We start from the raw sequence: 17,729 nt of genomic DNA on the forward strand, positions 1-17,729 counted from the left end.
TGATTTTCTTTTAAATGATCAACTAGGGAAAACTTTAATGAGACCAAAATCTATGTTTTGTGAGTGTATTATAGTAAAAAGTAAATTACATTACAAAATAGTTTTAATATTCATACATCAATGATTAAATAATATTTTATTCAAGAACGAAAACAAACTGGAACGCACAGGGAGTCTGTTTTTGTTTTTATTTTTTATGAAGCATTTGTAGTCCACAGTCAACCAGGGATCATACTTCAGTCCAAAATTGAATGTGATTGTGAGACAAAGAAGCTGTAAGTTAGGACATAATTTAAATGCTGTTCATTCATCTTGATTGCACTGCTATGTATTTCAGTTACAACATGAAGTAATCTGATGTAAACCAAATAATTTTTCCTTTTCAGGTAAAGTGGTAAGTGGATACAGAGTACGAGATGGAAAGTGGACTTTAATTGGCAGACAGAGTCCTCAATTACCCCAGGTATGTGCTTTCGTTTCCATTTAATGAGGACATTTTAATATTGTAAGATAGCTTTGATAAAAAGACTGGGAAAGAGGCAGATGTGCGTGTGTTTGTTTTACTTGAGTGAAACTAATGGAGGTTGACTGTTCTGCATTAGGGAAGCTGTGAGGCTGACTACTTTACCAAATGGGACAGCAAGATGCCTGTTTTGAAACTGAGCTTGATCTTAAATTATTTATCATTGGAACAGCGGTTAGAGGTTAAAATCGCTGTCTGTCATCATTACAAACCAGATATCTTGTATGATGCAGCAGATATATCAATCTGGATAAGTTATAAAATGTTACCAGTGACAGATCATATTCTAGATATTATAATATCAAATATATTGGTGTGGTGCAGGATAACAGCAATGCACCCCCCCCCCCCCCCCCTTCCCCCTTCTCATGTCATAGCAGTATGAAAACTAACACATTTAAGCTCCAAGAGGCGTTGCTTAAAGATTTAATATTGAAATGAATTTTACATGGTGTTTAAAATTGCAGAGAGGATAACCTGTGGAGTAACTCTTCAATGCAATAATTTAAAACAATAAGGGTGAACTGGATTGAGAAACACAATTTCCAAGTGAAAAAAATATATAAATTTATAGAAAAGTAATTAAAAATAAAAACTGAAATAACTTGGTTGGATAAGTGTCCACCCCCCTTGTAATAGCAATTCTAAATTAGCTCAGGTGTAACCAATCGCCTTCAAAATTACACACCAAGTTAAGTGGCCTCCACCTAAGTTAAATTGTAGTGATTCACATAATTTCAGGATAAATTCAGCAGTTCCTGTAGGTTCCCTCTGCTGGGTAGTGCATTTCAAAGCAAAGACTCAACCATGAGCACCAAGGCGCTTTCAAAAGAACTCTGGGACAACGCTGTTGAAAGGCACAGATCAGGGGATGGGTATAAAAAATATCAAAGGCCTTGAATATCCCTTGGAGCATGGTCAAGACAATCATTAAGAAGTGGAATGTGTATGGCACCACCAAGACCCTGCCTAGATCAGGCCGTCCCTCCAAACTGGGTGACCGAGCAAGAGGGAGACTGATCAGAGAGGCTACCAAGAGGCCAATGGCAACTTTGCAAGAGCTACAGGCTTTTATAGCCAAGACTGGTCAAAGTATGCATGTGACAACAATATCCCAAGCACTCCACAAATCTGGCCTGTATGGCAGGGTGGCAAGAAGAAAGCCATTACTCAAGAAAGCCCACCTTGGATCCCATTTTGAAGTGTGCAAAAAAACACTCGGGAGATTTTGTAGCCATGTGGCAAAAAGTTTTGTGGTCTGACGAAACTAAAATATAACTTTTTGCCCTAAATGCAAAGCTTTATGTTTGGCGCAAACCCAACACAGCGCATCACCCAAAGAACACCATCCCAAGTTATCAAAAACATGGTGGTGGCAGCATCATGTCATGGGGATGTTTCTCATCGTTAGGGACTGGGGCACTTGTCAGGATAGAAGGGAAAATGAATAGAGCAAAGTACAGAGAAGTCTTTGGGGAAAACTTGCTGTCTGCTGCAAGAAAGCTGAAACTGGGACGGAAGTTCATCTTTCAGCATGACAACGACCCAAAACACACAGCCAAAGCTACACTGGAGTGGCTAAGGAACAAAAAAGGTAAACGTCCTTGAGTGGCCCAGTCAGAGCCAAGACCTAAACCCAATTGAAAATTTGTGGCATGACTTGACGATTGCTGTCCATCAACGCTCCCCAAAGAACTTGACAGAGCTTGAACAGTTTATAAAGAAGATTGGTCAAATATTGCCAAATCTAGGTGTGCAAAGTTGGTAGGTAAATCTATCCCAACAGAATCACAGCTGTAATTGCTGCCAAATGTGCTTCCACCGAGTATTAACTAGGTAAGTAATGATGGACATTTTTACACGTACTATGGAAGTGCAATGCTTGTACTGATGCCATAGCTATAATTTTGTATTTTCAGGTATGGGTGAGGATATGTGTTACTGATATACTCGTTTTCACTTTGTTCTTTTTTTTGTTCAGATTACCAAGCAAATCTGAATATTAGCTGTGTAGTCTTTAGCTTTGCAGACAACACACATGGCCTTCTTGAACTCACTTCTTCAGTGACCTTTCGCGGCTGTTCTGTCTTGGCAATTCTGTTCAGTACTGTTGTAAGCATGATTGCATCCTCGGTCCCTGAGGAAAAATACAAGCTAGTCGGTGACTTTGCAGAAGAAACATAGGACACAGTAGAGAAAGTGCTGACAAATAATAGGTGTTCTCTTTTTATTTTTTTTTATTTTTTTTTTCATTTTCTAACACTCTAGATGTTTCCTGTAGAGGCATGATTGCATAGACAGATATTTAATAGTGGGTGCCAAAAACTGTCAAAATCTTGATTCCACACATTAAGCTATTGAGAGGTGATTAGACAGATCTATGTGAGCATGTGTGGTGTTTTTTTTTTTTTTTTAATGGTACACACTCTCTACATTATAAGTTACATTATTAGGATATCTGGTTGACATGCTCCTGTGCTTGTCTTCTCTACCTGTTGCCTGTTTTACTTCCTGTGAACCTTACTTGAAAACATGTGTTGTTATTTGTCGATTTACCTCATGCTCATGCCTGGCTCATCACTGGTTTCATTTCTGGTTTTCCACAGGCATTCTACCCAGTAAACAATGCTGTTGACATCAGATATGGAGACACAGTAGCTGCTAGATGTGTCTTTACAGGGGAGGGAAAGACAAGTACTACATACATTGGGTGAGTTTGAAATTGATTAATGTTTTTTTTTTTTTTTTTTTTTTTTTTACCTCCATTGGATGTTTCCCTATTGTTAAGAGATTTAGTTTTTTCAATCCTGAAAAATGTAAGTGCATAAAAAAGCTAGTGGAAACTCTGGACATGTACTTTATCCTGCATGATAGGACTTCCTTTCTGTTAGTACAGTTTGTGGGGTGTCCCATGTAAGGTGTGTGACCTTCAGTTTGAAGAAGCCATTGTTATAATTAATATGTGTATAACCTCATATTTGATATGTGGATTGCATTTTCAGTACCTTCTGTATGGTTCACTGTTTATGCAGTTCTCTGGGTACTGGTAAATATTATAACTTGCCAGAGTTCAGTTCTTATATATATATATATATATATATATAGCCTAATATATATTTATATGATATATATATATACATATACACACACACACACACACACACACAGTGGCTTGCAAAAGTATTCAGACCCCTGACCAATTCTCTCATATTACCGAATTACAAATGGTACATTGAAATTTCGTTGTGTTTGATATTTTATTTTTAAACACTGAAACTCAGAATCAGTTATTGTAAGGTGACATTGGTTTTATGTTGGGAAATATTTTTAAGAAAAATAAAAAACTGAAATATCTTGCTTGCATAAGTATTCAACCCCTGTGCTGTGGAAGCTCCCAGTTTGCACCGATGAAAGAAATTGCCCTAACGAGGACACAATTACCTTACCATTGGCCTCCACCTGTGAACCATTAAAGTTGCTGTCACATTTTCTGGATAAAAACGGCACTGTTGAAGGATCATTGGTAAGGCTGTGAATCTGAAGGAAAATGAAGACCAAAGAGCATTCTACAGAAGTTAGAGATAAAGTAATACAAATGCATAGATTAGGGAAAGGGTACAAAATAATATCCAAGTGTTTGGATATCCCAGTGAGGACAGTTGGATCAATAATTAGGAAGTGGAAGCTGCATCACACCACCCAGGCACTGCCAAGAAAAGGCTGTCCCTCAAAACTCAGCGCTCAAACAAGAAGGAGACTTGTGAGAGAAGCCACAGAGAGGCCAACAATCACTTTGAAGGAGCTACAGAGTTCAATGGCTGGGAGTGGAGTAATGGTGCACCAGTCAACCATATCAAGAGCTCTGCATAACACTGGCCTGTATGGGAGGGTGGCAAGAAAGAAGCCGTTACTCAAAAAGTACCATCTGAAAGCACGTCTGGAGTTTTCCAGAAAGCATGAGAGTGACCCAGCTGCGATGTGGGAAAAGGTTTTGTGGTCAGATGAGACCAAGATAGAGCTTTTTGGCCAAAACTCAAAGCGCTATGTGTGGTGCAAACCTAACACTGCCCATGCCTCAAGACACACCATCCCTACAGTGAAGTATGGTGGTGGCAGCATCATGCTGTGGGGATGCTTCTCATCAGCAGGGACTGGGCATCTTGTTACAATTGAAGGAAGAATGGATGGAGCAAAATACAGGAAAATACTGCAAGAGAATCTGCTTCAGTCCACTAAAAAACTGAAGCTTGGGAGGAAATTCACCTTTCAGCAGGACAATGATCCCAAGCACAAGGCCAAAGCAACATTGGAGTGGCTCAAGAACAAAAAGGTGAATGTCCTACAGTGGCCCAGTCAAAGTCCTGATCTCAATCCCATTGAGAATCTGTGGCACTATTTGAAAATTGCGGTCCACAAGCGTTGTCCAACCAACCTGAACAACCTGGAGCAAATCTGCCAAGAAGAATGGGCCAAAACCACTCCAACACTGTGTGCAAAGCTGGTACATACTTACCCCAAAAGACTTAAAGCTGTTATTGCAGCGAAAGGTGGCTCTACCAAATATTAATGTGTGGGGGTTGAATATTTATGCAAGCAAGATTTTTCAGTTTTTTTATTTTTCTTAAAAATATTTCCCAATATAAAACCAATGTCACCTTACAATAATTTATTTTGAGTTTAAGTGTTTTAAAATAAAGTATCGAACAGAACGAAATTTCAATGTACCATTTGTAATTCAGTAATGTGAGAGAATTGGTCAGGGGTCTGAATACTTTTGCAAGCCACTGTGTGTGTGTGTGTGTGTGTGTGTGTGTGTGTGTGTATACATATACACATATATATATATATATATATATATATATATATATATATATATATATATATATATATATATATATATATATATATCGGACTTTTACAAGTTCATGTTTTTTTTTTTTGTTTGTTTGTTTTTTGTATGCATTTTTTGTGTCCTTTCTGTGTGTGAAGTGAACCTGTACATGTAGATATGGCACAGACAGCACTGCCTTGTAAGCCTTTTAACTGTACTTTTAACTAAGTATTTATGTCATTACTGTCACCTTGGTGTTGTCTCATGTGAATCAGAGAAAGAAAAAAAAACATTGTAATTCCAGCCCTTCTGCCACCTTCCAGTGGTGTTCCAGGCTGTGACAGGCACACTGACAATGTGACCCCAGAGAATTGTAAAAGCATTGCCAAGCAAAGGAAATGGCTGCTCCCTGTAGTCTCTTGGGAACCTGATTTTTTTAATGCATGGAAAAACCTGTTTCCTTTTTTGGAACTTTCTTTTTGTCTGCGAGTCTCTTCCATGTCATTACGGTTGCCATGGTGAATAAATGAACATTTCATGACACCGGTGAGGAAAGTAGACATTGTTTTTTTCCAAGTGGTAAATGGAACGCCCCGTGCCTCTGTTTGCTGTCTGTGATAAATAATTAAAAAGTGTATAGAATGGTGCATATTGAATGAGAAGGGTGGGGGGAAAAACACTTGAAGAAAGAACTAGTATTTGCATTACTAACTAACAAGTTGTTTCTACTGTTAATGTTAATTTTAATATTAAAATAATAATAATGATTTCCATATACTTTACTGTTTTTGTGTCTCCAATGTCGACAGGAGTACTTCAGCAGATGAAATGTGCAATTTCTATATCATGTATTACATGGATGCAAAACAAGCTGTTCCATACATGAGCTGCATGCAAGGTGGTAACAGTGACATGTTCAGAAATATTCCTGAAGAGGCTAACATTCCAATTCCGGTCAGCCCTGAAGAGATGATGATGATGATGCATGGGCATGGACCTCACCCAGGTAAAATATATTCTTTACCTGGGATAGCAAGCTAAACAGTACATTTCAGTATTTTACAAAGTAATGTGTACAATGATCTTTCTGGGGATAGAAAATGCCCAGACAGCTCAAATGATCTACAAACATTTATTTATGATTCTTTGAGGTACAGATGTGCAAGCATGAAGTACTGTATGTGTTTGTGGAATTGGAGGGTATGCCAAGTTTGTTTGTTTATTTATTTATTTATTTATTTTTTTAAGTGAAATTGGTTTAATATGTTAAGCTAATACGATATTAACACATTTTAAATTATCTGGTTCCTTACGTTTACTGGCCTGCATATGTTACTTTTAGCCAGATTTTGTAAGGTCTCTTTTATTGTTTCCACAACATTTTAATTAAGAGTGAACTGGTAGTGTAAGGGTAACAAGGATGTCATTGTATAATGCACTGTATGAATACATTTTAGATCCTAAAGTTGTAAAGGAAGATTCTGTTCTACAGCAGCCCAAAAGGGAAGAGGAGGAGGTCCTAGACCAGGGTAAGTGAAACTGCAATACAGATTTCATCCTTATCAGAATAAACTGAAACCTGTTATAGAAACTTGAAGAAAACCCTAATTCTTTTCTAGAGTAACCATTTCTTTGTATAGCTATGCCAGTGACATCGATGTTAATTTAAATCTGGGTTCTGTCAGTTTAAGGGTATTTATTCAAACAGGGAAACGCCAAGTTAGTTGGTTAAGTATATACACATTTCCTTTCTAGAAAAACAAAACGAAACAAAAAAAGATTTAATCTTCTAAATAGATTGTTTTGGGGGTTAAACATTTACCCATGCTTTGTTGTTCCTCTATCATGTTAGAATGTCTCTCATATTACCTCATTCCAATCTGCTCAGTACTGTTTTACTATAATAAGTAGGTATGCCCTGACAGACCTAGAATCATACATTGACTCATATGCAAAGTACTTTCAAATCTGTGATTTATAAGATGTTATCTTGCTCTGTTTTATGTTCTACAAACACAAATAAATAAATAATCCATAACTCCTGTAGCAACATTTTGTAATTCCTATGAAAACTATATTATATATATATATATATATATATATATATATATATATATATATATATATAAAAATAATAGAAATAGATCTGCACAGCTTTTTTGGTCAATGAAAACAGTGATGCTGCACAATTTGGTAACCGTTTGTATTGACCAGCTTTGCGAGCCATATTCTTTGAGACCACGGAGGTAACGGATGCACAAGGATAGGCAGTCTGAAGCCTTTGTTACCATGGACACAGTACACCAGTAATGTTACGACATTTTACATTGTTTTTAGGTGCTCTGTAAAACTGCTTGACTGAATATATGTGGGAGATCTGCATTTCATAAATACTAATTGTCATCTGGGTGTGGGTGTTATGGTTATTCTGTAATTCTGTTCCAGTACCAAACACATTAGTAAAGTTTTCATAGCCATGGACAAATGTTTAATATTTATTTTGATAGTACCCTCTTGTGTTAGAGAAAATACATTTGTTTATTGTGGTCCGTTGTGTTTTCTAGTGCAACATTATTTTTCTTCTTTGTCTATAACCGCCCACTACATTTAAGTATACATTTTTCAGATGTTAACGACCATCATGTTTTTAGAGGCCTTTTTTGGATGAATCTTTTTTTTTTTGCCATTATCAGACTCTTTCTTTTTGATGCTGGATACTCACGCTGTGCTCACAGCAGAATTATAACTCCCAGTCACTGCAGCATCTTTTTGTGAACCACTTCTTGCCCACATGCATACACTGTAAAATAGAAAATATAAGGTTAGCATTGTCCTTGAAATATGTTTGTGAGAGACAAAGCAGACCTGATCTCAAAATTCATTTAGGCAATTGGGATGCCAATACATTATTCTATTAAGATCCATTCCTTGATCACAACAAAGTATTCTGATTATTTGCATTTCACAAAACTTGTAAAAGATATACAGTAGTTGAGGCACAGTACATGCATACAAGTAAATATTTATTAACTATATCTCCAGTTGTGATGAACGCTGAGATGGACATTCCTTAGCCCAAGTCACTTTGAGTATCACATTGTGGAGTTCTGTTCTGTATTTGCTACTATAATTAAGCCAGTATGTACTGCTTTTTCAAATGATGACTTATACAGGAAGTTATTCCACATACTTGTATTATGTGAGTTTACTAACACCGGGATTGGCTGACCTATTGAAGGCTATATCTTAGGAATCAGTTATTGACATCTTGTGGCAAAGTGATTAACAGTGTGCAGGTGATCAATAGTCAGACAAACAACGATAATCCAGGTCCAGTGAAGGTATAATACAATGCCTGATGGCTAACAGCAGTAAACAATAACAATGTTAATGAAACAATACAGCGGCGTGTATTGCTTATTTATAATCCGTGGGTTTGCCCCGAAATAATAACAGACCCGTTTCAGTTCACCCACACGTAACACATACACAAACACCAGTCCACAGTGCATGCACTAGTGCTTATGGTGAATACAGTTCTTTAGTGACAACAAAAGTGCAGTGTTGTTGATCCAGGTTCAGTGCTGGCCTTTTGCGACAGCACCGGATCGTGTTAGCTGTCCAAATAATTACAAACAGTATTTTTAACAACAAACTAAAACACTCATGTTTCACAACACAGGTTCTTCTTCTGGTGATTTAACGTAACCATTCACAAAGGAACAGGTCACATCACTACGTCCCCTTTTTATAACATCACCCATGACCCCTTGGTCAACGAGCGCATCTGCTCCTCCAATCCACGGATCCCACGCCGTTTCCCTTCCGGGTCTTTGAGTTTGTATACCGTAGCTTTGCCCACTTTCTTGTCGTGCCATTTAGTCCAGGGTATTCTGCTCCCTTTATGCATCTGCCTCGCAGGTCGGGAGGGAGATCTAATACCAAGAATCATTCGATCTGTGTCACACACCTCTAATGTGTTATGTACTCTTGGTTGAGGGTGTGCTTCTGTAATAATTCATTATGGTGCTTTTACATTCTGAAAGTTGTTATTACATTGTGCCTGTGAGCAGATGCACAATACCTTACACTCTTTCCGCTGAAATGGACTTGAATTTAAGTGGCTTGGTTGGCAATGCAGTGAGACTGCAATAGTATTAAAATGTGGTGAAATAGACGAAGAGTCAAATGTGGTGAAAGAGTCATAGAAGAGTCAGATGTGGGTCAACTTTTTGGGCAAAACTGGAATGGGGAAAACATTGCTTGTTGACCTTTTCACTGGCACTTGAGATTAAGCTTGTATGGCTTTTTGAAACTGAAAAGCTGGTCTCTGTTGGTTTGTCACAGATACTGTTAAAAACATTATATTACTGAAAATTTAATGCAGAGCACTCCATCAAATAGTGCCCCTTTTTTCTGTGACTTAGTGCTTGCTAACCTGCTTTTGCATTCTCTAACCTTCACAGTGCAGTACATAATTAATTAAACAAAATTGTTTATTTACAATTTTTTTTGCTATTTCGATTTTTAACAATCACTTTTTATAAATTCTTGCAATATGTGTTTGTGCATAATTTCTTGTATAAGGAAAACACTGTAAAGAAATAAACTGTACACTAAGGCTTTCATATTTAAAAACAAAAGTTAAACATTTAAACTAAATAGATTCTGGGAAACAAAACAGCAGGAAAACAAACTGGGGAAAATATGGGATAACATTTAGGAAAGTCTTGGTTACTACACTTCAAACAGAATGGAAGACCTCCAGTGAACACAGGAGTGACTGAAGTAGTAGTTCAGAATACTGATTGTGTATGTAGGCAGTTCTAGGTCTTCATATGCTATTTTTAAATGTGTCAATTGGATATGTTTGACAGGTCAGTGTATGAATACATATTTTGCATAAGATGAAGCTCATACACACTAACTTTGTTTCTCATCTTCTGAATAAAACATTAGTTAAAAATGCTGACTTAGTGTAAGGACTACCATCTACAGTTCTGTAATTCATTTGGGAAGTGAATGTAACATGGTATGCATCCACGTGTCAAGAGTTCTAAAGTGTTGCTGAGCTTGATTTAAATAGAATTTTAAACAAAATTAAACTCAACACCCCTTCCTTTCCCTATTTACTCCCTTATTTATAGGCATCCCAGGTTCTGTCATTTGAAACAAGATGTGAACTATTGTGGTGCTGCAAGAAACATTATAGAAAATCTACTCAACAAAAACATCAACAGCAAACATTTAGGGGTTTGTTATTAGAAAATGCTAGATAATATTTTTTTTGTAATCTTTTTTTTAAAACCGTTGGCTACCCATATTCCACATTTTAAGAATCTTGTTTATCATTTTGTCATAATTATATTTGTACACACACACACACACACACACACACACACACACACACCACATATATATATATATATATATATAGTACCAGTCAAAAGTTTGAGTACACCTGCTTGAAACCAGGTTTTTTGTGATTTTCTGTGCTTTTAACTGTATAAACTTGTCTATAAACTGAAGCCCAAGTCAATAAAAAGTGTGAAATGTGTATAACACGGTGTTAGAACACTGGCCTAAGTATAAAAGTGTCTTTGTTAGATGTTCTCTGAGTTAACTAGCATGTTACCTAATTAACCTTTTGTCACCAATTATTGTTAACAGGTGAGGGTGCATGATTACTATAAATATAGGTAGCATAGGCACAAGTTTGTCATTCCTGAATGTAAGGGAGCAGAAAATGGCAAAATACGCTCAGTTAAGCAAAGAAAAAAGTCTGTAATTACTTTAAGAAATGAAGGTCAATCTTTAAGACAAATCGCAAGAACTTTGCAAGTGTCTGTAACTGCTGTGGCCAAGACCATCAAATGACTTGAAGAAACTGGCACTCATGAGGACCGAACAGGGTCAGGCAAGCCAAGGGTGACCTCAGAATCAGAGAAAAAGTTCATTCAAGTCACAAGACTGCGAAACCGATGATTAACTGCCCCTGAAATACAAGCTCAGCTAAATGCTACTAGAAGTACAGATGTTTCAACTTCAACTGTTCAGAGGAGATTGCGTGAAGTTGGCCTAACTGGAAGAATTGGTGCAAAGAAACCATTGTAAAGAGTGCAGAATAAGAGGAAGAGACTTGCCTGGGCCAAAAAACACAGAAACTGGACGCTTGAGGAGTGGAAGTCGGTCTTATGGACCGACGAGTCCAAATCTGAAATATTTGGGTCCAACCGCCGAGTATTTGTAAGACGCAGAGAGGTTGAGCGCGTGAGTTTTGCATGTGTGGTTCCCACTGTCAAGCATGGAGGAGGAAGTGATACGGTCTGGGGTTGCTTTTGTGGTGACAGGGTTGATGATCTTTACCAAGTCCATGGCACGCTCAACCAGCACGGCTATCATAGCATACTTCAGAGGCATGCCATTCCATCAGGATTACAGCTAGTTGGGCAGTCCTTCATTCTTCAGCAAGACAATGACCCGAAACACACCTCAAAGTTGTGCAAGAACTATCTGGCGAAGAAGGAAAGTGAAGAACAAGTCAATCTAATAACCTGGCCTGCCCAGTCTCCAGACCTCAATACCATAGAACTTGTATGGGACGAACTGGACAAAAGAGTCGAAGCAAAGCTACCCACAAGTGCCCTACATCTCTGGGAATTGCTGCAGAAGAGCTGGGAAGACATGTTGCGTGATTTCCTGCTGAAACTTGTAACCAAATGCCTCGTATTTGTGAGGCTGTTATTAAGGCAAAGGGTGGCTATTTTGAGGAATCCAAGATTTAGAAACCATTTGTAATTTTCTTGAACATTGCTTTGATACTCCTTTTCTTTTGTATATTGTGACATGTGTTTTCGTTTTCAAGTGTTTGCAGAAACATATACGACGTAAAACAATTATGTCAATTATGAAAAAAACTTAGTTTCCAGCAAGTGTATTCAAGCTTTTGACTGGTACTGTGTATATGTGTGTGTGTCTATATATATATATATATATATATATATATATATATATATATATATATATATATATATATATATATATATATATATATAGGAACTGCTTTCCTATTTGTGCTTAAGCTTGCCAAGATAATTTTTTATTATCAAGTTATTGAGCATGTCACAATATTGGGAATCGTGGCTTGCTGTCTGTCCACCATTTGTCATGTTTTTAAATTTTATTTTGCGACCCTGTCGAGCTGACACTTCTGGAATGATGTTGACTTAAACCTTCAAATTGTAATGCTGATGATGGTCTCAGTGTTAACCTTGGTGCAATTGAGGAAAGTGGAAATGTAATTGAATGATAACATACACTCATTTCTTACCAATATTCACATGCATTAAATACTTATGAAAGGTTATCTTCACATTTCTCTTTGACAAAAAATGGGCAAAATGTATCAAATACTGTACAAATTCAAAATTTTACACCACTATCTCGGCTTATACTTAGAGCAGCCTTGGCCAAGAATATAGATGGTAATTACGGTATGCAGAAATCCATGTTTTGGAAACGGCTGACCCAAGCATTACTCATTCTAGCATTCTGTTTATAACTAACAAAACTATTCATTTGTACAGAAGTGCTCGCAGACAGTGACAGGAACCTTTTTATTTATTTATTGTTGGCCTTATCTCTGTACGGCTAGTACTGGATTAATGTCATGTTTGTTTGAGCCTATTGTAAACATATGGTGAGTCTAGATTAACCATACTCAGACTGTATGGGATCTCTTTTTAGATACTATTGTAGACAACAAGGTCACGAGGATTATGACTCAGGCTTTTGACAATAATGACACAAGGCAGAGGGTTTAAAGTAATATTATAATGTGGGTGACATGTGTATGTCAACAGTATCTTCTGTTTAAGATATCTAGAAAACTTGCAATATTCATATTGGTTAAAGTATGAGACTTAATTGCAGTACAGCGCTTGCATATCATTTAGCTTCCATTGTAAATCCTTATGAAAACACCACACTTCTGCTCAGTACAAATCTACAGGCAGCATACAAGTCACCATTCATTGTATCACCTCATGGTGTCAGTTTACCTTAAAAAAAAAAAAAAAAAAAAAAAAAAAAATAAATATAAATAAAAAAATAATATATATATATATATATATATATATAGTTATATATATATAGCGGAGGGAACGCTCTGGGAGCGGCGGCTCCTCTTCTCTGGGCTCTGGGAGCGGCGGCTCCTCCCTTCTGGGCTCTGGGAGCGGCGGCTCCTCTTCTCTGGGCTCTGGGAGCGGCGGCTCCCCTTCTCTGGGCTCTGGGAGCGGCGGCTGGGCTTGTCTTGCCTGCTCCCATTTTTGGAGCAGCAGATCCAGCTCCGTCGGCTCTGGCTCTGGCAATCCAAGTTCCAACCTCCATCTCTTATTCTGCTCAATCTGGGCAGCAGTGTTTCTCTTCATCAAAGCGACCAAATCCTCTAGGGTTTCCATTTTACTGGGTCATAGGGGCGCCCACACACACTTCTGGTACCATATGTAAACGATCCTCGCACTCACGGAGTTCGTTGCCCCTTTAAGATAGACCCAGGACACAAAAATTGATCTTTTACGGCGCTGACGCGCACTTTTTAATAAACACAGAAATGAAAACAAAACAAATGCCTAGCTCCCTCTTGGAGCTCTGACTAAACATAGACTGGTTCCTCACTAAACCACAGGACGGCTAAGCCGTTTACCTGACAAACACCAAAACGGGCTTCTCTCAGCACTCTCTTCAATACGACTGGACACACACGCAGTCGGGCTCTTCACTCAGCAGCCCCGATCAGTCTGGCTGCCTCTTTTAAATACCCTGCACCTGTCTCTAATTTATAATTACGATCAGGTGCCGAGGATTAACTAAATCATTAAAACAATTACAATTAAACCCCATAACACCCAAATGTGCATTCTCACAAGGTTTTTAGCAGGGAAGGATTTTAACCCCCTCCCTGGTACCTTACACATCCTCCCCCTCAAGTGTGAAACACTGATCGGCCATACCAAGGCCACCCCCTCCCCTAAAACACAACCACCCACACTCAAGTCCCGAAATGTCCATTTCCGCCCTCCTCCACGGGCGGACTTGAGGGTGGGTCGAACCTTCCGGCACTTCCAGGGAAGGGACCCTGAACCGGCGACAAGGGACCCCACCGGGATGACAGGGCCGACCGAAGTGACGACCGGGGAACAGGAGGATGCAGCAGTGGACAGAGATCTTCCACTGGGGACCGGCGCAGCGATGTCCGATCACCCAGGGGGAGCGAAGCAGCGAACAGGGGGAGCAACAGCGACGTCTGGCAGCAGCCCAGCGACGTCTGGGTGCTCGGGAAGAGCGGAGCAGGGAACCAGGGGAAAAGCTGTGGCCAATGTTGCAGACTCCTGGGCTCCAGGTCCAGCGCAGGAAGGTCTAGGAAGACCGGCAGGGTGTCCAGGAGCAAGGGGCAAGGGACCGCAACTGGCAGTGCCGGACTGGTTCGCTGGGGTGATGGAGGTGGGCACCTCACCTCCTCCTCTTTGTTCATCGCTTCTCCCTCTCTGGGCTCTGGGAGCGGCGGCTCCTCTCCTCTCTGGGCTCTGGGAGCGGCGGCTCCTCTCTCTCTGGGCTCTGGGAGCGGCGGCTCCTCTTCTCTGGGCTCTGGGAGCGGCGGCTCCCCTTCTCTGGGCTCTGGGAGCGGCGGCTGGGCTTGTCTTGCCTGCTCCCATTTTTGGAGCAGCAGATCCAGCTCCGTCGGCTCTGGCTCTGGCAATCCAAGTTCCAACCTCCATCTCTTATTCTGCTCAATCTGGGCAGCAGTGTTTCTCTTCATCAAAGCGACCAAATCCTCTAGGGTTTCCATTTTACTGGGTCATAGGGGCGCCCACACACACTTCTGGTACCATATGTAAACGATCCTCGCACTCACGGAGTTCGTTGCCCCTTTAAGATAGACCCAGGACACAAAAATTGATCTTTTACGGCGCTGACGCGCACTTTTTAATAAACACAGAAATGAAAACAAAACAAACACCTAGCTCCCTCTTGGAGCTCTGACTAAACATAGACTGGTTCCTCACTAAACCACAGGACGGCTAAGCCGTTTACCTGACAAACACCAAAACGGGCTTCTCTCAGCACTCTCTTCAATACGACTGGACACACACGCAGTCGGGCTCTTCACTCAGCAGCCCCGATCAGTCTGGCTGCCTCTCTTTAAATACCCTGCACCTGTCTCTAATTTATAATTACGACCAGGTGCCGAGGATTAACTAAATCATTAAAACAATTACACAATTAAACCCCATAACACCCAAATGTGCATTCTCACAAGGTTTTTAGCAGGGAAGGATTTTAACCCCCTCCCTGGTACCTTACAATATATATATATATATATATATATATATATATATATATATATATATATATATATATATATATATATATATATATATATATAATTTTCTCGGTAACTAAGAAAAAACTACATGGAAATGAAAACATCCCAGGCTTGAATCCCACAAAATTTTCACAATTAATGTTCTTGGTACTAGGGAAAAAGAAGACATAGATTGCACCCCATTCAGAACCCCAGATGTCTATGAATGTGTGCTTCTTCCATTAAAAAGATCTGTAACCTGAATCCTGACAGGTTGATAAATCACACTCTATATTTGCCTTTGCCATTATTAGGAAACAAATTCTGCGTCTATCATTCAATGGCTTTCTGTTGTCTCTTGGTGTTTTCAGGGCTGGTTTTGATAGATGAGCTCAATAGATATGGACCGGATAAAGCTTGTATATCACAAAGTGCTCAGAGTGTGAAAGGGAGAAGCGTTGCTCTGCTTGTCCAAGATTAGCATTAAAACACAATGCTGTTTGTCAGGTCTCGGCAGATTTGTAACTTTTTCGTTCTTGGGTTCCATTTCGGAACTTCCCGAGTAAATGGAACAGTGCAATTCTTATACTGTCCTGTGATCACTGATTTGTAGGTCTGCTTTTTCAAACAATCATCGCCATTTCATTACATATTGCTGTTTGGCGTGAACACGTTTTAGATCTCCTGCCTGTGTGCCAAGTAATACTTCATTTTCAAGTGTTTGAGGTAATACCGAGTTTGTGTGAAACAAATTTAAATTTGTTAGCCTTTTTTTTTTTTTTTTTTTTTTTTTTTTTTTTATGGGAGTTGACCTTTGGTGCAGGAAGATTGATGATGTTGCAGCAGCTATAAGTGTACTAGGAAATGGGGGGAAAAAAACACAACCGAATGTGTAAGGAACCTTCAATCAATTAGAATTGAGTATTTTTCGAGGTGGCAACACTTGACTAGTATACGATATCTAGTACCGTACTACTTATACAATACTAAAGTTAATGTGTTTTTATAGATAGTGGCTTGATCAGAACACATACAAATTATGACACATTTATTTGTCAATGTTGAAGTGATGTTTTTAATACCCTTATTGATGACTGAAAGTATAACCTTGTTAAAAATGTGTGCTACACTACAGTAATCTGGCTATAAGTACACTACGCCCTGTTAGCGATCACTATATCAGCTTTAAGTGCACAAATGTCATCTTGCTGCTGTTGCAGGTTGCTGTGTTAGGGGAAATGTGTGACATATAATCAATATCTTAAGAGGTTGCTTGTATAATAACACATGGGGATTTTATCGATGTGTGTTAGAATGCAAGGTAAAAGAATGAGGTGGCAAACCTGTTGTAAGATGCTTTTTAATGAGCTTAGCTTTACTTCATTTGTATCGCTGGTTTACTCAATAAAGTGAACTCATTTAAAGAGAATATAAAGACACACTCTGAATGTTGTTACAAAGTGGTAATGAGAAAGCTCTGTAAACTCTACCACCATATTTTATATTTTAACATAACACATAAATACAGGTAACACCAGAAATAAAATAAAAAATCCCTATTTTTATTTGAAAACAACTAATTTATGTTCATCTTATGTATTTTGCCATACAGACTTTACAGATATTTCTATCAATGTTATTCATCTATGATAAAAAAAAGAGTATTGATAAAGCTATAGTAAACAACAGTGAACCGTTGTAAATATTCTGTAGTGATGTAAAACTCCAGTTAACCTTTAGGATTGTTGTTTTTATGCACTTTTTTTTTAGTTTACAACAAATATGTAAGGATATGTGCAAAGTGATTTGCGACCGTAAAAACCCTATATTGCAGCCACAATCAACGTTTTGCGTGTTTAAAAAAAAAAAAAAAGTTTTCATCTAGCATTCTTCACCGGTATCAAATTCGCACTTTGCCATCATGAATCTGTTTTAAATGATATTGAAATGTATTTAAATGAAGAAATGATCATGGTGAGCACAAACATTATAATGAGATATAAGGATTTGAC

General features: G+C 38.6%; 1 protein-coding gene across 5 annotated transcripts in view; it reads left to right on the plus strand.

The window, feature by feature from the left end:
* pam (peptidylglycine alpha-amidating monooxygenase) overlaps positions 1-17,729 on the plus strand; it is a 95,963-nt gene that overhangs the window by 51,199 nt on the left and 27,035 nt on the right. For all 5 annotated transcript variants that reach the window (XM_041233205.1, XM_041233241.1, XM_041233216.1 and 2 more), the window contains exons 11-14: positions 387-463; positions 3,130-3,233; positions 6,164-6,360; positions 6,812-6,883. In XM_041233205.1, the coding sequence (XP_041089139.1) occupies positions 387-463; positions 3,130-3,233; positions 6,164-6,360; positions 6,812-6,883 (450 nt within the window). The remainder of the gene's footprint in view (positions 1-386; positions 464-3,129; positions 3,234-6,163; positions 6,361-6,811; positions 6,884-17,729) is intronic.

Source organism: Polyodon spathula, chromosome 2, assembly GCF_017654505.1.
Source record: "Polyodon spathula isolate WHYD16114869_AA chromosome 2, ASM1765450v1, whole genome shotgun sequence".
In the NCBI taxonomy this organism is placed as follows: Eukaryota; Metazoa; Chordata; class Actinopteri; order Acipenseriformes; family Polyodontidae; genus Polyodon; species Polyodon spathula.